This window comes from Saccopteryx leptura, chromosome 3 (assembly GCF_036850995.1).
Source record: "Saccopteryx leptura isolate mSacLep1 chromosome 3, mSacLep1_pri_phased_curated, whole genome shotgun sequence".
Taxonomy (NCBI): domain Eukaryota; kingdom Metazoa; phylum Chordata; class Mammalia; order Chiroptera; family Emballonuridae; genus Saccopteryx; species Saccopteryx leptura.
Window position 1 is genome coordinate 246470506 of NC_089505.1, and position 24039 is coordinate 246494544.

A 24039-nucleotide genomic window follows, 5' to 3' on the forward strand; every position below is an offset into this window, starting at 1 on the left:
ATTTTCTTTTTTAAAAATAAAAACGTAACTTGAGTGTAATCCTGAGGAAGCATTCAGATGAATCCAGAACTGGGAGCGTTCTACAACTGGCCTGGACTCTCTAAAATGTCAGTGAGGTGTGCGTGGTAGTGATGGTGGAGGAGGTAAGGCTGTTCTAGGTTATAGGACACTATGGAGTCATGCCAGTCAAATGCAATGTACACATTTTAATTAGATCCTAGAGTCAGGAAACACCTATCCCAAATACAAGGGACTTTTTTTTTAGACATTTATATAAAGTTTAGAAACTGTATCCACATTAAATTTCTTGGGTGTTGTAATGGTGTGATTATGGAGGAGAATGTCCTTGCTTTTAGGAGGTAAATGCAGAAATATCAAATAATCAACTATGCTACAATTTACTTTCAAATGGTTCAGCAATAAAAAATAGGTCTATGTACATACATATATATGAATACATATATACATTTGCAAGTGCTAAGAGCCGGAGAAAGAAACAGGCTTGGCATATTTCCAAATGTAAAGAAAGCCAGTGAGAAGGAGTGTGGTGATAGACGGGAATGCATAGATAGGCGGCTGCCAGACCCCAAAGAGTTTATTATAGATGACAAATGTTTTTATTTTCTTTTAAGAGTAATGAGAATCCTTTGAAACAAGGGACTGACATGATCAGGTGTTTGGTTTAACATCCCATTATGCATCTCATTTCTTCCCATGTACCCAGGAAATGTCCTTAGGCCCCTGGAGTTGCCACACCCATGGAAAACCTTTTTGTTCCTTGTAAACGTGTTGCTGTTTCCCCCACTCATCTCTCTGGTGGCCAAACATGGGGACTTTGTGGTTCTGGTGGTTGCGGCTCCAGGGAAAGCACCCAGGAGCAGAAGCCACCAGGGGGATTCCCGGTCAGGTCCTCTACTCTGAGTAAGTGCCAATAATACCACATCCAGGAAAAGGAGCCATGCTCACGTCAGAGAGTTGTGGCTTTGGGGGCAGCCAGGCCTTTTGTGGCCAGGGAAGAGGAACAGTTCATTCTGAAACTTACAGAGTAAACTTAAAGCAAGCAATGTTGTTGGTGAAAACTGGTGGAAATGGACAAATAAGTTCTCCAAACGAAGAATCCCCAGGAGAGGTGAAGGTTCTTTCCTTCCATTTTATACTGGTCTTTTCAACTTTTCCCCACTCTGGGTCTTCCAATAGCATTTAACAGTCCCCCCGTCTCTCCATCTCAAACCTGCAGCCTCCTTTCCTTCCTGGAGTGCCAGGCTGGAGAAAAGCCACACGATTGGATAGATTGGGTCCAAAGCAGGGAAACATTGCTGGCCCCTTAGTGGTGGGCAGAAACTGGCACTTTCAATCTCTCAATTCTGCACTCAATGACCTCATATTGGTAACTTAATGGCCATGATGGGAATATTTACACAAGGTTAATGGCATATTACAAAACAGGGTTTCCTCTCTAGGACTCCAGGGCCAGTTGTTTCCACTGTATATTCCACTTGTTTAAGATTCTCTTCTACCCTTTGTGCACCATATTGAAGTTTCTTAGGACTATTCTTTTCTTCTGGACTAATAGGCTTAACCTTGAGAATAGGCTTCAACCTTGAGCATGGCGTTCATAAAAAGGATCTTAGAAACATAAGGAGAAAATGTTTTCTGTCACCAAACTATAGGAAAGCAGACTGTTTAAAGTGAATTCTGATAAAGAGTTGTATTGAGATATTTACAAAGAGCATCATTTTACTCTCCTGCTCAGTGGGAAGACTTGTTGAAAGTGTATAATCCTGTTCTGTTTTCATATAACAAAGGAGTCTTTTAAGATGCCTAGACTTCAAAGATTGATGTTATGTACTGTGAAGTGTAACCTTTAACCCTTAAAAGTCCCATATTCTTATTAATTTTTTTTCAGTAAGTTGAAGCCCTGATAACAATATTTACATTGAAAATATATATATATTTTCCACCCTGAGGGAATAATTTGCAAGGTTTTAAGTTAGTCCAGAAAAGGAGCTTTGGCATTTCCTGTGCCCACTTCCATGGATACTTATTCAAAGGGTCTGAGAGCCTTTGAAAGGTATAGGGCCACTCTGAATTACAGGGCCACTGCGTGGTCTTGGAGGTGCCTGTCCATTTCTTTGTCTTTGGTGAGTTTCCTCTTCCTTTCTCCTCTACCATTGTTCTGTATCTTCACTCTTCTTTCCAGTACGCAACTCCAGACGATTGTTCCTCCTACTACATCAAACAACCGGAAATGGGGGAGGGGAAACAGTCACACAAACCTCACAGGCAGATTTCTGGGAATAATGGTAAGTAAGGTAGGAGCTGACTAGCTAACCAAATCCAGTTCCAACCACCTGAAAAAAAAAAAAGAAAAAAAAATGAATCAAAGACACCCCAGCAGTGCTAAAATTAGGAATGTCAAAAACTTGGAAAAGTGTCAGCTCTTCTAGAGGCAGAAATTTGGACTTTAACATTGAAATGAGATTATATAATCCAACACGGTTCTTCTGGAGAGTGATGGTGGGGCAAAAGGAGGCCACCCAAAATTCTGTCAGATTTAATTGATAGTGCCGCCTCAACATATTCTACCACAACCGTCACCAAGTCCTGCTAACTCTGTGCTTAAAGATATCTGGAATCCTCCCAACTTCTCTGCATAGCCATATTTCTAATGGTTATTTTTGGTATATGGAAAAGTTATTCATGGGGGTTATTTTTGTTCATATGATTAATTATTAAACTCTCTTATCAATCTAAATGACACTTCTAGATATCTTTTCAGATTTTACAGATAAAAATTAATATCTACAAATAACAATAACTTTGTCTTCTTTACTTAAAAAAAAGGGTTGGGAGTTACATGAAAAAAATAAAAAATGTTACTGACAGATATAAAAAAAGAAGACATCATGTGTATCTAGGTAGACAGACTGTTTTAAGGACATCAAATCTTCCTAAATTATTTTACAGCTTTACTGAAATTACTAGAATTAAGCTTTAAAGAAAACTAGATAAAAGGTGACGGAGGACAATCTGACTTTGAGTGATGGGTATGCAACATAATTGAATGACAAGATAATCTGGACATGTTTTCTTTGAATATATGTACCCTGATTTATTGATGTCACCCCATTAACATTAAAAAAATAAAATCTCAATAAGACTTTTGTTTTTGTAACTTGTCAGAAGATAATTTAAAAGCACAGGCTAAGAAAATTTTAATTAAATAAAAAGGTTAAAACGGTGACCTGTCATATTTTAAGATGTTTTGTAAAGCAATTATTACATTGGTAATATTAAAAAAATTTAAAGATCAAAGAAACAGAATAAACACACCTTTATCAGATGCCAGAATAAAACACTTTATTAATGTCAAGGTAAGCATCTGAAATTAATGGGGAAAGTACAGATTACTCAGCAGAATGGTGCTGATGTTCTGCGGGAAGAATGGACACACTCAAAGGGGTGATGATTCTTTGTGTGATTCAGCGGGGGAAGCGGCAAGACCTCATAGAGTAAACGGGAACTTGGGGGAAGTGGCAGTCTTTCTCTGAATTCTTTTTTTGTTTCAAGCCAGTGTTACTCAGAGGGAGAAGTGTCATTCATTAAGTAAGCATAAAAGAAAAATGGTAAAGGAAACTCTGGTATAAACAATGTTAAACAGATTCTCTCAATACAGGACTTCGCAGACTCTTTAATATGGCTATAGTTTCCATGAACCTGTAAAAAAGGCATACAGCATTGAGCATTCACCAAACTTACTTAATCTTGGAACTGTTTTGGGCAGAGCATATTTCTGGACTAGTGTGCCATGCAACAGACACACTTTGGCTAAACTGGGTAAGTCTAAATAGGAAAGGAGATTCCTTGGTGGGTACATCATTCAGGGTTCTTGATTAGAAACAAGCCCGTGTCTGTATAATTTAAGCACCAAAGGAACTCATTGAGAAGGTAACCACTAGCTCTCAGATTCAATGAGAAGGTTTAGAAAATGGGCAGGACCAAGGAAGGGTGGGCATCAGAGAGGACTCCCAAGATGTCCCTTGAAGAATCTTGGGTATCTTCAACATTGTATTTTTATCGCAATCACACAGGTGGTGGCATCTGATCGCCTGAGCCTGGGTAATATGCCTAAGAATCACCTGCCAGGGAGTTGGGAAGAAAAAATGTTTGATCCTCCCTTTGTCTTTTGACTTGGAATTGGGATCCTGTCTACCACTGATTTTGAGATTTCCTTTTATTAAGAAGGGTATACATATTCTGGACAGCCAAAAAAGCTGACTATCTCTACAGCCCAACACCCGTATATACTCTTTTCCTCATACTGACACTTCCCCAAATTTCTGTCGCCTGAGCTAGTGCAGCTATATCTTATCCAACTGAAACACACACTCTTTACAAGGATAACCCACTGCCATAAATTACTGCACCCAGCTCCAAATGCAGGGTTACTGTGCAGTGCATTTCCCTCGTTAACTCTTTCATAATCCCATCTGGATATTGGACAGTTGCATCCAATAGTAAGTGAGAGGAAGAAGGAAAAATGAATTGAAATTTAAAAATATAAAAATACACATGACACAGCAAAGAGGGTATATAAATAGTGGCTTTAATCTTTGTTCCTACTATGCTCATGAGTCCTTATGACTTCCTTCCATAACCATTTATTCTGTTTTCCTTTTCCTTTTAACAAGCACATTAACTGCCTGTATGTTTTACTTGGTGGAATGAACCAAACCTGACTATCATGTTGCTCACCAAGTTTGTCAAGAGTTCCAGAAGAACTCCAAATTTTATAGTACTAGAAGATACCCAGGTATCTATTCTTGGGCTCCAGTCATAATCTTCCCTGTCCTATATTAGTCATCTATTTCTGTGTAATGAATTACCACAAAATTTAGTGACTTTAACAACAAACATTTATCATCCACAGGTTTGAGGGCCAGGAATCCAGACATGGTTTAGCTGTGCACCTGTGGCTCAAGGTCTCTCATGAGGTTGCAGTCAAGGTGCTGGCTGGCACTGTGGTTTCACATGAAGAATCAACTGGTGGGGTGGGTCATACTTCCTAACTCTCAAGGGAATAATACCAGGAGGCAGATCACTGTGGGGCAGGGTGGGGGCATCTTAGATGCTACCTATGGGAGTCCATTTGTGTGTCAGTAGACCTTCTTCCCTTAATTGTCAGAGTCAATCATCCTATGTGATTCATATGGATATACAATTCCCAGATCTCCCTTCAAAAAAGAACCTGTTGTCTCAGCTGTTGGAAGGGTTGTCAGCCAATGGTCTCCAGCTGTCAGCTCCTCGAGGAGCCTCAGTTACAGAGATCCCTGCACCCAAGGGTGTGTCTTTCCCTGGGTGGCCTATGTCCAATGAAACATTGAGCCAAGGCTAATCCTAGCTATTCTGGCCCAACATAGGACAAGTCTGGTAGGTCATATATATACTCCAGAGCTCCTCATGGTGCTGATCATGATTCCACAATAAAGTACCCATATGATACTGTTTTGAATGAGGATTTCAAGGCCACTGGGCAGCTGGGAAGGTGTTCCCCTGCCCAAGCACTTTTAAAAAAATGTCTTCAGACCTAACATAATAAAATCATTTGTTAGAATTACTTTTTCCTCTAGAGTGTGACCTTAGCCATATATTACCACATAAACAACAGGTGTGTTTTAAAACCTGTCTTGTTATTCTATCTAATAAATTTATAAGATACCAAATTTTATGTTAGGTAATAACTAGAGACATAATTGGAGTGAGCTATACAGTGCTTCTATTACATTATTGAAGTGAATTATTTGTGTTTATTTTATATTTTTTTAAAAAATTGATTTTAGAGAGAGGAAAGAGAGAGAGAGAGTGGAGTGGAGGAGTGGAAAGCATCAACTCGTAGTAGTTGCTTCTCACAGATGCCTTGAGCAGGCAAGCCCAGGGTTTCAAACCTGCCAACCTCAGCGTTCCAGGCTGACTCTTTATTCACTGTGCCACCACAGGTCAGGGCATGAATTATTTGTTTTTGTCTAAGAATTCTTAATGCTTAAGTTATTGAGGATTCCAAAAGTATTTGTTTATGATTATATTGATATTTACTGTATTAGAAATTAAAATAGAAAATTTAAAAATAAGTCCATTCTATGCTAAAACAGGGTTTTTACTGAAATTTTGAACAAGATAATTCTTGGTAGTGGTGAACTGCCTTGTGCATTACAGGGTATTGAGCAGCATTCCTGGCCTCTACTTACTAGATGCCAATAGACCCTCTCCCCCTCCCACACTGTCACAACAACAAATGCCTCCAATCATGGCCAGATGTCCCCTGGGGGACAAAATCACCCCTGACTGAAAACCATAGTATTAACATAATTTTTGTGAAAAAATAATTATTTTCCACAACAGAAAAGTTGAAAAAATAGTGTGTCATTTATTTACAATTTTGCACATCTCTTTAACGTCTGGCTTACGAGGAGACAGCTGGTTCTCATGTATACTTGCAGTTCAATCATTTCAACTCTTTGTTTCAAAGATACAGTATAAAGAGGACTCAGTCTCATGTAGCTATATCGCTAAACACAAATGGATTTCAAAAGCCTTCAGATGATTGTAGATATTCTTTTTTTGTTTGTTTGTTTTTTGTATTTTTTTGAAGTGAGAAGCAGGGAGGCAGAGAGACAGACTCCCATATGCTCCTGACCGGGATCCACCTGGCAAGCCTGCTAGGGGGTGATGCTCTACCGGTTGCAACTGGAGCCATTCTAGTGCCTGAAGCAGAGGCCATGGAGCCATCCTCAGCGCCCAGACCAACTTTGCTCCAATGGAGCCTTGGCTGTGGGAGGGGAAGAGAGAGATAGAAAGAAGGGAGACAGGGAGGGGTGGAGAAGCAGATGGGCACTTCTTCTGTGTGCCCTGGCCAGGAATCAAACCCAGGACTTCCACATGCCGAGCCAACACTCTACCAGTGAGCCAACCGGCCAGCGCCTGTAGATATTCTTTAATACTGTACCAAAAGTCCACAAGTGCTGATTTCTTAAATTAGTTACAATGAACTTTTAAATCATATCCATGAACTTGTAGTAAGTACTCTGTTAATACCACTGATCTATCTTGTACTCTGAATCTTTTATGATAATATTATGCATCAATCATTTGGAAAGTATTGGTTCACATTTCTTTATACAGTCTCAAAAGCTCACTTTTGTGAGTATCACTACCAATCCTACCAGAAAATCTTTAAGTATTGAAAAGCTGTCAATACTCGAAGGTACACATTTTCCCAAATCCTGATTGTTAGCTTAATAGCTTGAATTATGTCTTTGGTAACAAATATACATTCTATTTTCTTTGCAGTGACAAGCTCACTTTTTTTTTGAGAGAGTGACAGTTGTGCTACCCAATAAAAATGTTACTCAATGAAAAAATTGGCTTGTTCAGCTTACAACTAAGTCACAAGTGCTTTTCCTTAGCACGACCACGCTTCTGGGTATAGAAGTGCTTCCTGCAGACTTTCCATTTATTCAGAATGTAAAAGGCAGGACCCAAGTTTAATACCACGATTAATTTTTACTGCTTTATCAAAGATGTTAAATAAAGCAGAGTTTCTTTATCAGCCGCAAGTGGCAGTGAAGAACAGAACGCTTGCTAGTGCAGTTTGTGCCTCGGCCTTGATGCAGGCACAGAAACCAGGTTTACTCACTTTTGCTTTTACACGATCATTGCAAATGTCAGGGTAAAAGCAGGCAATGCCTTAATATCCCTAACACTAGGACACTTGACTTCTGCTAGAGACGTTCCAAACTGCAGCCTGGTGACTGAGCCCACACTTATCTGATTCTATGTGACGTCTGGCTTGAAACCGCGCTTCACCTAATAAAATATGACATTGAAATAAGCGATTCTAACTTGATAGATAATAAAGACACTCAGATTATAAAGTGCTACATCAAAATGATAAGGGTGAGACAAAGTTGAATGTAGTTTTTCTAATTTTAGGAGCAACGGCAAGTGAAATCAGCATGATGAACAAGTTTGTTGATGTTATAGACATTGTTTAATTATTTAGCCAGGGGTCACCTAATGAACTACAATTTAATGAGGAAGTTATTTACAGGGTTTGATATGATTTCCAAAGTCAAATATGGCTCAGAGGGCATTTGTTTAGCCACAGATAACCATGAAAGTTAAATATTACACCAACATTTTAAAATGATGTGGAAAGTCTTAGGAATAATTTGTTGAATGACTTGTTCTACAGTTTTATTAATAGTTAGATAAAAACTAAGATTTTATAGAACCAAAAGATGTGGGTATTGTAATTTATATCTTGAATTAAATATGAATTTATGTTATGATAGGAGTTGCTATTTTTAAAAATTATCACTCTTGATTGAAATTCTTTCATCTGAGAAGCAATTTTATTGAAAATGATTTAAAATTTATATCTGCTTATGTAATATGCAATTCTGTGATTAATATAAGAATAAAGAAAATGCAGAAAATATAAAAGCAGCTATGATGCAATGGTCAGACAAGTCCCCAGTGCTGGGCAGGGCCCTGCAGGACCCCACAGCACAATGGGGATGAGGCACCTGGAACCCCAGTGCCAAGGAGCTGACCAGGCTGCCTCCCGGGACCATGGGGTAGGCTAGAAGAGGGGGTGGCACCCATGGGACCTGGTCAGGAGGATGCCTGGCACTGCTGCCACTGCTGGGCTCTGGCTTCTGGCGCTGAGCTCACTGCAGGCACTGTGGGGGGGGGGGCAGGCTCTTGCTCTGCAGACCAAGCTGTCAGAATCCTGGACCCCAAAGACCCAATCGCACAGCGCCAGCCTGGCAGGGAAGAGTGATAAATTTAATTTAAAACTATATCATGGTGTTTTTATCTTCTAAACCTGATTCATGAGTTCTACTTGCTAAAATCACATGACAAATTAGGAAGTTCCCTTGATTTTATTGTATTTTATTTACCGTATTTCCCCATGTACAAGATGCACACTTTTTCAAAAAATTTGGGGTCTAAAAACTGGGTGCATCTTATACAGTGGTTGTCAAGTCATTTAAGAAGTGTGGCATTTCAGATGCCATAGATAGAACTGAATACAAGGCAATATATGAAGACAGTGATTCATCATCAGACAGATGAGAACAAGCTAATAGATGGGAGTTTTGACAGTGATGAGTTTTATGAATTTTATGATGAATAAAACTTGAGTTAATAACTTTATGTAATACATTTTCTTCAAATTTTGGGCCCCAAAATTAAGGTGCGTCTTATACATGGGAGCGTCATATACATGAGGAAATATGGTAAATGGATTCACAGAGTGGAACAGCAAAGGACATATTAGTAAGCTGAAACTAATTTCAAAATAAAATATTCATCACTTGTTCATGAAGGTATGTCAAACATGGTAATCATCTGTTTAGAGATGAGAAAAACTAGAAAGGCATATTAAAATATTATAGATAAGCCTTGGGCCAAGCTGTGGCACCACTGGAAAGGAGCAGTTCCAAAATTTTAACCTTACCTTCTTCACTGTGTCTATATATGTGTTCCCCTCTATCTAAAACATAATGCAATATTTACCCATAAACAATTCTGAGCCCAAAGGAAATAATACGGGATGCTGTGAATTCAATGTTTAAGCCAGGGGTCCCCAAACTTTTTACAAAGGGGGCCAGTTCACTGCCCCTCAGACCATTGGAGGGCCAGCTATAAAAAAAAAACTATGAACAAATCCCTATGCACACTGCACATATCTTATTTTAAAGTAAAAAAAACAAATCAGGAACAAATACAATATTTAAAGTAAAGAACAAGTAAATTTAAATCAATAAACTGACCAGTATTTCAATGGGAACTACTGGCCTGCTTTTGGCTAATGAGATGGTCAATGTCCGGTTCCATATTTGTCACTGCTAGATGTAACAAGTGATATGACGTGCTTCTGGAGCCGTGAGGCGTGCATCCCACGTCACTGGAAGTAGTACTGTATGTGAGCGATGCCATGCTTTGCGTCTCTCACTGACCACAATGAAAGAGATACCCCTTCTGGAAGCGTGGCGGGGGCCAGATAAATGGCCTCAGGGGGCCGCATGTGGCCCGTGGGCCGTAGTTTGGGGACCCCTGGTTTAAGCCCTCGTAAATTGATTATTTTGCAAATTAATTCTTGCTGTAATATTCGATGAGAAAGGTGTTGAAAGAAGAGCAAGAGGGGTGACGGGGATGTCACGATGACGAATATAACTGGCGTTACTGTGTGCTATGTATGGATATTGAATCCTAAATATGCTGTCCACCTGAACTATTTAAAATCTCAGAGATGCATATTATCATAATAATAATCAATCAGTATACTAACACACTACACGAGAGAGTAAAGTATAGAGCAGGAGAAATGCTTCTAGACCAATGGTTTTCAACCAGTGTGCCGTGAGACATGGTCAGGTGTGCCATGGGGAAATTAAGCATGGGTCCCCAAACTATGGCCCGCGAAGCCTATTTATCCAGCCCGCTGCCAGCCGCCTCCATCCGAACATAAACATTCCCCTCACAATCCCTCCAGCTATCAGCAACAGGAGAGTGGAGGCACAGGGAACGCTCACTGACCAATCACCTTCTAGGATTCATCCCGACCACTAGCGATGAACCAATAGTAGGCCACCTCTCATCCACACCCAGGAAGGTCCCCACTCGGGCTGCCACGCACTCGTCATTGTGTGGCCGCAGCCAGTAGTTGAAGCTGCTACTCCTCCCCATGGTCCCGATTTCTAATCCTGGTCAGGACTGGAGGTAAATGTTGCCACCACTAGATGAAGCCTCAGCCTCAGCTGGTTATGTCTATCCTGATGGTGTATATAGATATTTGACCTTTTTTTTTTTTAAAAGAGGCCCCCGCAGAGGGTGATATACAATGCATCATAATGCATCACAATGTTATCTAACTTTAAAGCTAAAGTTTGCTGATCTTCCTTTGGACAGTTTTTGGTTATCTGTTGCCAAGGAGTTCCCCATTCTGGCCAATAAAGCTATTTTGACATTGCTACTGTTTTCAACCACATATCTATGTGAGCTGAGCTTCTCAAGCTTGACTGCGATAAAAACTAAAAACAGAGAGAGACTGAGAACTGTTGAGGAAGAGCTTCGTGTGTGTCTTTCTACCATTCCTGCCAGGATATCCCTTTTGTGTTCATCGAAACAGGCCCAGGTTTCACACTAAGTGAGTATAAATACATTTAGGAACTATATTATTAACTGTATGTATAATATGTACTGTGTTAGAGTGTCATTTTGTGTCATTTTGGTAGGTGGTGTGCCCCAGGATTTTGTAAATGTAAAAAATGTGCCGCGGCTCAAAAGGTTGAAAATCACTGTTTTAGACAATAAAATGTTCTATACTCATTATTTGGGACAAGCTGGAAAAGTGGCAGGAAAGCCCCTTCCTCATACTACAGAGCTCTGGATAGGTAACTTATCCCTCCGGTGTGCCTGACCTCAACTTGTCCTGAAGCCCTGGCAGTGCTTCCTCCTCCCGAGGAAAGGAAGCTCTTGTCATCCCTATGGATTCTGCACTCTGCTGGTTCTGACTTGTGCAGGCTGTACTGGTTCTAGGAATGACAGGCTGTGCGCCCCTGATGGCCATGCAGTGCATTGTGGGAAGCTCAAATCTGAGTTGTTTTCTAATTGTGGCTGATTTTTTTTTCAAATTGAGAAAAATTAATTTACTTTATTTAAGTATAGTTGATGTACAATAGTATATTAGTTTCATAAACACAATACAGTATTCCTATATTTACACACCTTATAATGGGATCACCACACCAAGTCTAGTAATCAACTGTTACCTTGCCAACATGGACACAATTATTGCCTGGATTCCCCTTTACCTTCATCACTGGTACCCCTACCTGCCCCACACAAACAAATATTTACAGATCTCTGGGGACCAAAATATATGAAAAACTCCTGAATGTGAGGTAAGAAAAACAAATTAACTGAGATGTATTTCTTGTAAGTGATCAAAAGACATATTGTTAAATAGTCAATTCTTTTAAAAGTTTTATAAAGGTCCTGTGAAAACCCAATAAAAATATCACCAAGCTATTTTATAGATATCAAAAAACTGATTTTAAACCTTGAGTAGTGTAGACAAGACTGTTGAAGAATATGGTGAGGGACTCACAATTTTCCAGTTCAAAATGAATTACAAGACTAAAATCATCAAGAGAGCATGGTATTGGAAAACAAACAGACATACAGATAAATGGAACACAATAGGGAGTCCACACATAGACCTAAGAAGATATAGACAACTGCCCTTGGTCACAGGCATAGAAACACTTCAGATAAAACTGTGGATAAAGCGTCGACCTGGAAATGCTGAGGTCGCCGGTTCGAAACCCTGGGCTTGCCTGGCAAGGCACATATGGGAGTTGATGCTTCCAGCTCCTCCCCCTTCTCTCTCTCTGTCTCTCTCTCCTCTCTCTCCCTCTCTGTCTCTCTCCTCTCTAAAAAAAAAAAAAAAGAAAGAAAAAAAAAGAAACACTTCAGCACAGAAAGAAGTTTTGTAGTCTTTAGTCATTACTGACAAATGTGATGGTACACATGCTTATTTGATGCAAATTATCAAATGTCTCTTATGCATCTTAGAAATAATAAGTCTAAAGAAAAATTTTTATTTTTATCCCATGCTGAAAACTCTTCCTACTTTAGTTCTTTCCATTATAATAAATGTCACTGTATTAGTGTCCTATGGCTAGCTGTAACAATTACCACAAACTTGGAGGTTCAACAGAGTAGAAATGTATTCTCTCACAGTTCTGGAAGCTATATCAGTTTCAATGAATCAAAATTCAAGGTGGCTGCCAAGTCATGCTCTCTCTGGAGGCTCTCAGGGAATATCTGTTCCTTGCCCCTTCTAGCTTCTGGTGAGCACCAGCATTCTTTTGCTTGTGACCACATCATTCCAATATCTGTCTCCCTAGTGTCATTGCTTTTACCTCTATTTCTGTGTTCAAACCTCCCTTTTCTTACTTCTCATAAGGATACATGCTGATTGCATTTCAGGTCCACTTGGATAATCTAGGACAATCCCCCCATCTCAAGATTCTTAATTTAGTCAGAGCTGCCAAACTATTTATTTATTTGCCATATAAAGTAGTATTCTAGGTTCCAGCAATTCAGACATGGATATCCCTTTTTCCTTCAAGAACCCTTTTAGAAAAATTGTGGTAAAATACACATAAAGGTTACCATCTATGACGTATAAAGTTCATTGACATCGAGTACATTCTTCTCTTTATTATGCAACCACCAGCACCACTGTCCATATCCAGAAGTCTTTTTGTCCTACAAAACTGAAACTTTATACACATTAACAATAACTTCCCATTCTCCCCTTCTCCCACCCCTTGCCAACCACCATTTTACTTTCTAGCTCTATGAATTTTACCCTCTACATACCTCAGATTCATATAGTAACTGGAATCATATAGTATCTGCCCTTTTGTGACTGACCTATATTACTTACAATAATGTCCCCAAAGTTTATCCATGCTGTAACATGTGTCAAAATTTTCTTCATTTTTTTTTTCTTTTTTCTTTTTTTTTCCTGAAGCTGGAAATGGGGAGAGACAGTCAGACAGACTCCCACATGCGCCCGACCGGGATCCACCCGGCACGCCCACCAGGGGCGACCCTCTGCCCACCAGGGGGCGATGCTCTGCCCCTCCGGGGCGTCGCTCTGCCGCGACCAGAGCCACTCTAGCGCCTGGGGCAGAGGCCAAGGAGCCATCCCCAGTGCCCGGGCCATCCTTGCTCCAATGGAGCCTTGGCTGCGGGAGGGGAAGAGAGAGACAGAGAGGAAGGAGGGGGGGGGTGGAGAAGCAAATAGGCGCCTCTCCTATGTGCCCTGGCCAGGAATCGAACCCGGGTCCCCTGCACACCAGGCCGACCCTCCACCGCTGAGCCAACCGGCCAGGGCCAAAATTTTCTTCATTTTTAAGTCTGACTAATAGTCTATTGTTTGTATGTATCACATTTTGCTTATCTATTCCTTCATCTAACACAGACTGCCCCTCTTGGAATAATTATTTGAGACTTTCCCACCCTCAAAATACACTCACTCTTGCCCTAGACACCCAATCAGACTATCAAGCTCAGAATCTCGTATTCTACATCAGATATGGACACATCTCCTCTTCTGCTGGAGACTTGTGGAACAAAGGGGAAACTGTGCCCCTTCCCTCCAACATGATCCCCAACCTGTAGAACAGGGAAAGGGTCACCCAACAAACAGTCTCGTTCAAAAAGAGAGCAGGAGACCCCAAATAGCCACTGTTGCCATAAAAGTTTAAAATACTTAGAAACAAACTTACCAAAGATGTAAAAGACCCATACACTGAAAACTACAAGATATTGTTGAAAGAAATTGAAGAAGACACCAAGAAATGAATGATATTCAGTGTTCATGGACTGGAAGAATCAATATAGCTAAATGGCTATAATATCTAAAGCATCATACTAATTTTTTTCTGTATTTTTCTGAAGTTGGAAACAGGGAGGCAGTCAGACAGACTCCCGCATGCGCCTGACCGGGATCTACCCGGCACACCCACCAGGGGGCGATGCTCTGTTCATCTGGGGCATTGCTTTGTTGCAACCAGGGCCATTCTAGCGCCTGAGGCAGAGGCCATGGAGCCATCCTCAGTGCCCGGGCCAACTTTGCTCCAATGGAGCCTTGGCTGCGGGAGGGGAAGAGAGAGACAGAGAGGAAAGAGATGGGGAGGGGTGGAGAAGCAGATGGGCACTTCTCCTGTGTGCCCTGTCCGGGAATCAAACCTGGGACTTCTGCACGCCAGGCAGACGCTCTACCACTGAGCCAACTGGCCAGGGCCGCACCATACTAATTTAATGAAATACCCTTTCTCCTTTTTCCTGGGGCACACATCCAGAGTGTGGCATGAAATCTTTTACTTATCAGGGGATGCTGGCCAAATCTCCATCACATTATATGCAGGAGTCCTCTCTGAGATCTGTGCACCTGCCTGGCCAGCTGTATAGGCTCCTTTCACATAGTTATTCTTCCCTCTCTTCTTGGACCCTCCCCACCTACTCCCTGGTTTGTTATCCACTCCAGTTGCTTGGTGTCTTTTTCACTCCCATTGACTATGTCCGTGGTCCACCTTGGTGGGTCCCAACCAGAGAGGGGGGAAAGTGGCCAAACTGCTTCCTTCCTCCACCCTTACCGAGAGAAGGTCTTAGAACCTCAGGAGCATGGCCAGTGGGGAAACAGAAAAATGAGCATGGACTTTCCTTTCTCTCCTTACAGCAGTGATCTTTGGCCAGTCCCGGTCAGTTTGAAAGGGCTGACATCTCCTGAGTGTCCAGAAGAACTGTCCATGTGGCTGGCTGGCAAGCATGGCTGAGGCACCTGTCTTCTGCTGTCTTTCCTTCTTCCAGGCTGTCAGGTCAGGGGCCAAGTAGAGCACCCAGCGGGCCACACAGGAGAGGTGCTTGTGATCTGGGAACACCTGCGGATGAGCATAGTCATAGGAAATAGCATGTGACTCACTCTTGCCCTGCAAGTGGGAAATGAAACTCCGTACGGGACTTTACACCCACAGTCCCTGAAATCCCATAGGGCCCACAGACCAGGATTCCGGTTGCTTCATGTTTAACTTCCTCATGCTGGATCAGCCTTTTGTCCAGTGATCAGTAGAATAGCTATCTGAGGTCTCCATGTCTATCATTTGGATAAATGCTCCCCGACCCCAGCCCCTTCTTCCACAGTGGATGCCAGGATGTGAAGCTTCTGGATCCTTTTTGGGACCACTCAGAGGATATCCGAATGTTCCATGAATGGCTCCTGCTACCAACCAGCAGAGGTTTGGGAAAAGCCAACTTATTGACAGGGAAGGAAAGGGCCCGATGCTCCCAAGATGTGTTGTGTGTCAACTTCTCTTCCTCAAATGTCTCAGGAGGAGACCTGGATCCCAAGGGCACCTTCTACCAGGTTCTTGAGCACCTGGGGTTCTTTTCCACCCTGGATGACCCTGTACTATGACAGGTTGTGAATGTGGGGCCAGGATTCAGGAGCAGAAGGGCTGTCCTGACTCTGAGGTTAGACTGAGTGCCATGCATGAGAGTTCAGGAGCAGAACATTCTAACCGAGGCTCTGCAGCTAGATGAGAAACCTGAAGATAATGGGTATGGTTGTAAGTGTTCAGAGACAGGTGGTGAGCTAAAGTGAGGCCTTCAGTTTGTGCAGTTAGCTAATGTCAAAGGGTAGAACGGGTAGCAGTTCTGAAAGCTATAGACAGAATGTGGGCTGGAAGGAGACAAGAAAGGATGAAGGGGACACCATCCTGTGACACAGCTTCCTTCCCAGCATTTGGGAAGTGTGGTGTGGAGTTCCCTCCTCCAGTCGGAGAAGCAACTCCAGTCTGAGGCCTAGTCAACCAGACAGAGAGCGGCAAGCGGCCTGTAAGAACAATGAACTGGCCAGACAAGACTGGGCTGAGCAGGGAGGTAGCATCCTCTCAAATATCCCTTGAAAGTGGAGGTAGCTCTTTCCTTGGCCCTGCTAATTTAGCTTCCAACCCTGGTCCCTGACCCACTCTGTTGTCCAGCTCCATTGGCTCACCTCAGCAAGGCTTTCTAGTCCTACGGTGAGAGGTTTTTCGCATTTTGGAAAAGGTGTCAGCCACACTTGCCTTGTGGCTTTGCTGTGGAAATGAATGAGGACTTCCAGAGGCAGTGGGAAGAAGCAGTACCTCTGGAAGACAGATCCCAGTCCACAGACTATAGATTTCAGACTTGAGGAACGATCATTTATCAATTCTTTCATTCATTTATCTTTCATGTACCCATCATTGATCGGTATATAATCATTGGATGGATATATCCATCCATCCACACATTCATCTACCCATTGATCATCCGTCTATAATCTATTAATTCATTAGTCATCCATCTATCCACGCATCCAGCCAGCCAATTATTTGAACTGACTTTTCTTTTTTATTCCCTCTCTCCCTTCTTCTCTTCCCTTATCTCTTTCCTATCTTCCAAGAAATATTTGTTTCAAATCTGTTATATATAAAGTTTCTCAGATTTGACTGACTTCTTCAAAACACGAGAAGCTGCGCCAGGAGAAACCTTAGTTCTTCGCTGAGCCGGAAATGAGCTCCTCTCTGTGCCGAGGAACCCCTACATATGAGAGGACAGTTCCTGTCTGATGTTGCTGAGCCGCCCCAGCTGGAGAAGCTCACCAGTGCAGGAAGCAGGGAGGAAAACCCAAGTCTCACATCTACATTTTGCATCTCCAAGCCCCATTTCATAAAGAAATACTCTATCGTTTAAGATGTCTTAATAACAGAAACTAGAATATTTTATTGTGGTGGCTTCCTTACTGATCTCTCTGCTTCCAGGCTTGTCACACCCTAATTTATGCTTCTCACCATGACCAGAGTGGTCTTACTACAATGTCCCTGTCCTCTCTCTCCTGCCTGAAGTTTTTCATTGGCCCCATAACACCCATAAGCCAGAATTCAAGCTTCTTAACATGATGGAGAAAGATCTTCATGATCTGACCCCTGACCTCCTGCTCCTGTCATATGCCTCACACTCCAACACCACTGAACTACTCACAGTTTGCTTGGCATTCCAAGCTGTCCTGTGCCCCTATATTTCCCCCTTTTTTTGTTGAATTTATGGGGGTGACACTGGTTAACAAAATTATACAGGTTTTACATGCACAATTCCACAACAGCCCCTACACATTTAAGATATGCTTATCTCTGTACCTGGAACTTTTGATCATTAGTCCATTCTCTGTGCTTCCTTACCACTGTACATATTCTTCTATTGTTAGAACCATCTCCCTGTATTCGCATTTGTTTGCCTGGGTCTGTCTTTCCTCCCAGACTGTGAGGAGTTTGAGCGCAAAGACTCTGAGTTACTCATCCTTGTGTCCTGGTCCTAGTGCAGCGCCTGGTGCACAGAAGGCAGTCAGTATGTATTTGTGGGATGAACAGATGGGTGGATGAATGATGGGCGAGGGGATTAAAGAAGTAGGTTAGCCTTGGGACAAGATGGTTAAAGTGTCACTGTGACACCTCTCCCTTCCCCCAGAGGAAGGGGACAAATGGCTCTTCCTGAGAGCTCAGGTCTTTGAGGAGAGCATGGAGTTGTGGCATAGGCCAGGCAAGGTGTCTAAGTCAGGCATGGGGAACTTGAGGATTACATGTGACCTTTGTGGAACTTGCTTCCCCTTTCCTCTAGATAAAAGTCCCTGGGAGACAAGCAGCCAGAAGCACCTGTGCCGCAGGGCGAGTGTGCAGGATGAAGGCTGCAGAGACCGAGGCCCCTGATGCGCACTTCACTGTAGATAAACAGAACATCTCCCTCTGGCCCCGAGGTAAAGACCAGTCCCAGCTCAGAACCTGCTCAGTGCTCTGGGCCCAAACCCGCCACCTGCGGGTCCTTCAGCAAACGTTTCTCTTCTTCCAACAGAGCCTCCTCCCCAGATGGGTCCCTCTCCTGTTCTGAGGAAAACGTGCACAGCCCGTGCTGCAGCGGTCATCCTGATGCTGGTCCTGCTCGCCTCCGTCCTGCTGCAGGCCATTCTCTGTGAGTCCTCTGGCTTGGTCATCTGGGCCTGTCCTTCTCCAGGGCAGTCAGCCTCCTCTACATGCAGACCCTCTCCTTCCGGCTCATGGTGGTCTCTGCCGCCGATGCCTTCTTCATTTGCCTCATTTCATTTGCCTTCTCTCATGTGCAGTCACAGGGTTCCTGTCCTCGGTAAAGTGAGCTGCTGCTCTTTCCTTCTCAGTTCCGGGGAGATTCTTCTGAATGGGGTTAGCACTTGCATGCTTGTGCGCAAAGATACACTCTCCTGTTCCCAGGAAACGTTCACCTGTTTCTTTATCCTGTGTCATTTTTCTCCTCCCCTCTGAGCTCTGTGTCCCTTCGATCCACAGCCTTGTGGGAAGCCCCCGACAGTGAGTGAGATGTTTCCTGACCCAACAAGGGATAGAGTCCCAACTGTATTTTCAGCCCCAGTAGACTAGATGGAGAATGTGACCAACAAGCCAGCAAATCTCATGGCTCCTCCCCTCACCAGGACCCCTTTGCACTCTCTTCTTCTGTTCCCATGAAGATCATATCAAGGGAGCCTTCCTACTTCTCCATTAGATGTGTGGCTGATCTTTCTTCTCCTCCCAGCTTTGCTGGGGCCCAGGCCTCTGCTACTGGCAGAGCCTTCATCTCCCTCCGGGTCTACAGAAAGCAGAGGGAGGGAATGTCTTTCTTCTTTCTTCATGGCTTTGGCACATATTTGATCCCAGACTTGGAGCAGAGTCTCCCTGCTTGGAGTCTTCTTGGTTTACTTTTTTTTTTTCTGGCTCCAAACATGAGGCCTGATCAGAGTGTGATGGTGAGAGGGACAAAGGAAGGGGAGAAATGGGTCTATAATTCTCCCTTCCCACGTTCTGTGGAGAAGTCACTTCCAGATAAAATGTCTGCATGGCTGGCTCCCACCATGGTCACGAAGTGCCTGTGGACAGATGTGGGTGGATGGTGCTGCCCTTGCTGATGGTCACTGCAGGAGTCTTTGAAAGGAGAGGGCTGGGAATCAAGTGATATGGCACAGAGGGATGTGGGAGGGTGCCAAAGGGGTGGTTAAAGGCATCCCTTCACCAAATGTGCCCTGAAAACTCAAAATATAGGATCCTTTCCCTTTTTTTTTTCCTTTAAGTGAGAGGAGGAGAGATAGAGAGACAGACTCCTGCATGCGTCCTGACCAAGATCCACCTGGCAACCCCTGCCTGGGGTCAATACTCGAATCAATCGAGCTTTTGTCAGTGCCAGAGCCAATGCTCAGAGCAATCGAACCACTGGCTGCAGGAGGGAAAGAGGGAGAGAAAAGGAAGAAGGAGGGGAAGAGAAGCTGATGGTCTATGCTCATGTGTGATGGTCTATTCTCTGACTGGGGGTAGAACTTGGGGTGTTCACATGCTGGACACTCTGTCCACTGAGCCAACTGGCCAGGGCCAAAATTTAGGATTCTAATCCCTGCTTCTGTTTGCCCGTGAGGTCCTCTAATAGAGAACCTGCATTTGTCCATCTTTGCATTACTTGCACCTACCAGAGCTTCTGACATATTGTACATGCCATCAACATCTGTTGAATACCTAGATTATGAATGAATGTAAGGTAAGCAACAGCTCCTTGGGTTGGGCCCTTGGAAAGCTGGAGCCTGCCCCTTCTCTTTCTTTCCCTTCCCTTCCCTTTCTTTCCTTTTATCATGCTGATAACACCCCTACTCCTTTTGATTGCCCTCTTGACTTTCTTAAATCCAGATCCCTGGTTTATGGGCACACTATCAGATGTAAAGACCAATGCCCAGTTGCTGAAAGGTCGTGTGGACAACATCAGCACCCTGAGTTCTGAAATTAAGAGGAACAGAGGCGATGTGGAAGCAGCTGGTATTCAGGTCCAGATGGTGAATGCTAGCCTAGATCATGTGCATTCTCAGATCCGGAAGTTGGAAATTGGTGTAAAGGAAGCCAATGCACAGATCCAGATGTTAACAAGCAGCTGGGGAGAAGTCTATAATTTAGAAGCCCAAATCCCAGAGTTAAAAAGAGATTTGGATAAAGCCAGTGCTTTAAATGCAAAAGTCCAGGGACTCCAGAGTGGATTGGAGAATATCAGCAAGCTGCTCAAAAAGCAAAGTAAGTGACTCAGAAAAGAATGTTGCAAGCTGATCATTGGCCCATGGGACCTTGTCGGTCTCAGACATGAGGCCATTGGGCTGGTGCATGTGGAGGAAAATTGAAGAGGGGTAGCATGGCTGAAAAACTAAGAAGAGAGGGCCCAGCATTGGGGTTGGAGAGGACTTAGGGGCTTTTCAGAAGAAAAGGGATGAGGAACCAGTTTGGGCCCTCACACAAAGGCATAGAATATAAAAGCATTGGGGAAACTCTGTCCTGGCCCAAACCTAGCCACTTCCCGTTAAGTTCCTTACCTAGAACCCAGGGTCTCAGCCACCTGTGATGGCCAGTGGGGAATGGCTTCTCACTCATGGGAGACCGATTCTTGATCCATCATCTCTCACTCTCCCCTCTCTGAGCCCAGAGACTCTACTAATCTCAGTCACATTTTCAGGATCTGGGAGTGTCCCCCAAACCCTACACAAAAGCCCAAGGACCCCAGAGCCCAGCCCAGTTCACTTTTGTCTCTGGGGTCCCATTCAAATGTCCCCACCTAGCCAGCACCCAGAGAAAACAGAAACACCAGTGTTTACTTTTCACCCTGTTCTCCAGATGACATTCTACAGACAGTTTCTCAAGGCTGGAAGTACTTCGGGGGGAATTTCTATTACTTTTCTCGCATCTCAAAGACCTGGTACAGTGCCCAGCAGTTCTGTGTGTCCAGGAATTCACACTTGACCTCAGTGACCTCAGAGAGCGAACAGGTGAGTGTTTTCCTATGGGATCTAGGAAGGAGGTATATTATTAGTAGCTGTATTAGGCAGGATGGGCAAGATTATGCTGCAGTGACAAAAATCCCCAAATATCAATGACTTAACAATGAAAGACTTCTTCTCACTTGCACTACATGTCCAACAACAGCCAATAAGGGTTTTTGCTCTTTGTGGTTACTCAAAGATCTAGGCCAAAGAAGACTTCATCTCATGTCTGTTTCCACAATTGCTGAGGCAGGAACAGGAAACATAAATTGTGTGTTGTTTCTTCCTGGAAATAACAGATACCTCCTCTACTTACATTTCATTTGCAAAGCAAATGATGTAATACTCCTGGCTTCAAAAAGAGCATCTTCCTAGGTGCCCAGAAAACAGAAATACAGTGGTCCCTCGTATATCGCTGTGATTAGATTCCAGAACCCCCCTGCCCCGCAATAGGTGAAAATCTGTGAAGTAGGGACCTTATGTTTATTTTATTATTTATCTATAGAGAGCACAGAGCTCTGGTTAGTCACCTCCCATCCATCAGCCAATAGTGTGCCATGTACGATCTCAGTGGGCAAACTAGCTAAAGCGGAAGCGGCCCTAGCTGCGTTTTCCATATGTACAAGTCTTTGTCTACTCTTCTGCTGCACGCTATGTATTTTATTTCAATTTAATATGCTTTTCATATATTTTAATTAATATTTTATGTCGTTTTCATTTTTTTAGGCTAGAAAATGCTTATTTTACTGTAAAAATAATTAAAATAATAAATATATAAAAATACTTGTTTACCACAAAATCCCGCGATATAGGGAAAAATCCATGATACAAAATTAGGTATATACAATTTAAAAATTCACAATACAGTGAGACCACGAAAAGAGAACCAGGATATGGCAAGGGACGATTGTATTAAATAGAAATAAGATAAGTAGCCTACAGCAGATGAGTAGACAAAGACTCACGAATGAAAAACGCAGTTACGGCCGCTTCCGTTTTAGCTAGTTTGCCCACGTGAGATCGTACATGGCACACTATTGGCTGATGGATGGGAGGCGACAAGCCAGAACACTGTGTTCTATATATATATATAAATAATAAAATAAATATTAGGTCACTACCTCGAGGATTTTCGCCTATCGCGGGAGGGGGTTTCAGGAACCTAACTCCCGTGATAGAGAGGGGACACTGTACATAATACCTTGTACATATTAAGTGCTCACTAAGTTGAGATATTATTATCGGGGCCAGCCAGGCTCCTGGCGTCTCTGCTCTGGGGTTTAGCAGATTCTTTCTTGTGCTCCAGCCCCTGCTTCCTGAGGGGCAGAAGCCCCTGAGTCTGTGAGTTGCAGGCCAAAGTCAAATCAGAATTTGGAAGATGGACTCTGGGCGCTGAGCAGGGACAGGACGAAGCTTGAGAAAGGTCAACGTGCATGGTGTGTCTGTGGGGTTAGAGCTCTCGCTGAGGACAGGTGAAGAACACCCAGAGAGACAGATGCTCCGCTGAGTGAGGCAGCGTTTCAGCTCATTCTGTCTCCCTGCAGGAGTTTCTGTACAAGACAGCAGGAGGACTTCCCCACTGGATCGGCCTGACCAAAGCAGGGAGTGAGGGGAACTGGCACTGGGTAGATGACACTCCATTCAACAAGGTCCAGAGTTTAAGGTGAGGCCCCAGAACCCTCCTTCCCAGCCTGCGTTTTTTGGCTCAGGGTCAAGGTCAGGGAAGAAAGGTGGGGTGATATTTTCCCCTGACTACAAGGTTTGTGATTCTTCCCTGTCCATGGGTGGCAGGAGCACTGAACCAAGACCTAGCTCACGTCTGCCACTGATTCGCTGTGGGATCAGTGACCAGTCTGTGGCCTCTTTGTACTCTCTGGGTTATGACTGCATGGCTGTCCAGCTAGCCTTGGCAGGGGGGCCAGTCTAAGTCCAGGTGTCAGGACTGTGGCTGTGTATAGAATATTAAGAAAGGGGGGCTGGTTTGGTCCTAATTTGGGGTAATTACAGGCTTAGAGGTTGACGGTTCACAAACTCCCTTTTTCTCAGGCTTGGGTGCAAAAATTTGTGACGGTATCACCTTGGACCAAAGCTGAGATGGAAGTTATTCATTTCTTCATTGGAAATAAGTTTTTCTTTATTTTTTTACCTTGGTAGGTTCTGGATTCCAGGTGAGCCCAACAATACTGGGAACAATGAACACTGTGTCACTTTAAGGGTGTCCTCACTTCAGTCATGGAATGATGCCTCCTGTGACAGAGCAGTGCTTTTCATCTGTAAACGTCCTTACATCCCATCAGAACCATGACAGAACTGGCCCCCAAACTGGCATTTTGAGCTGCAGTGTTTGTCGAACTCAAGGATGTGCCACTTCATCCTCCACTCTCCAGAGTGACTTTGCACCTTAATTGTCCTGGCTTCAAAATGGCCCCAGAGGCGCCTGGAGTCCGGCTGCCTTGGCCGGAACCCCTGCGATCCCACGGAGGCAGCGGGATGGAAAGAAGATCTTGGGTTAAAGTGAGAGGGGGAGCTGGAGAGGATTTAGAAGTTCAAACTGCCTCACTAAGATGGGT

General features: G+C 43.4%; 1 protein-coding gene across 1 annotated transcript; it reads left to right on the top strand.

Moving 5' to 3' along the window:
- The first annotated feature begins 18339 nt into the window (after positions 1-18339).
- Positions 18340-23774, top strand: CD207 (CD207 molecule). The gene is made up of 6 exons (XM_066372373.1): positions 18340-18415; positions 18511-18627; positions 20358-20732; positions 21324-21475; positions 23014-23132; positions 23624-23774. Exons 1-6 carry the CDS (start codon positions 18340-18342, stop codon positions 23772-23774), a joined length of 990 nt encoding a protein of 329 aa, XP_066228470.1.
- Positions 23775-24039: the final 265 nt, after the last annotated feature.

Bases quoted from the DNA above. Each gene is read 5' to 3' on its own strand.
- CD207 (XM_066372373.1), top strand. From the start codon at position 18,340: ATGAAGGCTGCAGAGACCGAGGCCCCTGATGCGCACTTCACTGTAGAT. The intron at 18,416-18,510 runs GTAAAGACCAGT...TTCTTCCAACAG, and splicing joins CATCTCCCTCTGGCCCCGAG to AGCCTCCTCCCCAGATGGGT. The intron at 21,476-23,013 runs GTGAGTGTTTTC...GTCTCCCTGCAG, and splicing joins TGACCTCAGAGAGCGAACAG to GAGTTTCTGTACAAGACAGC.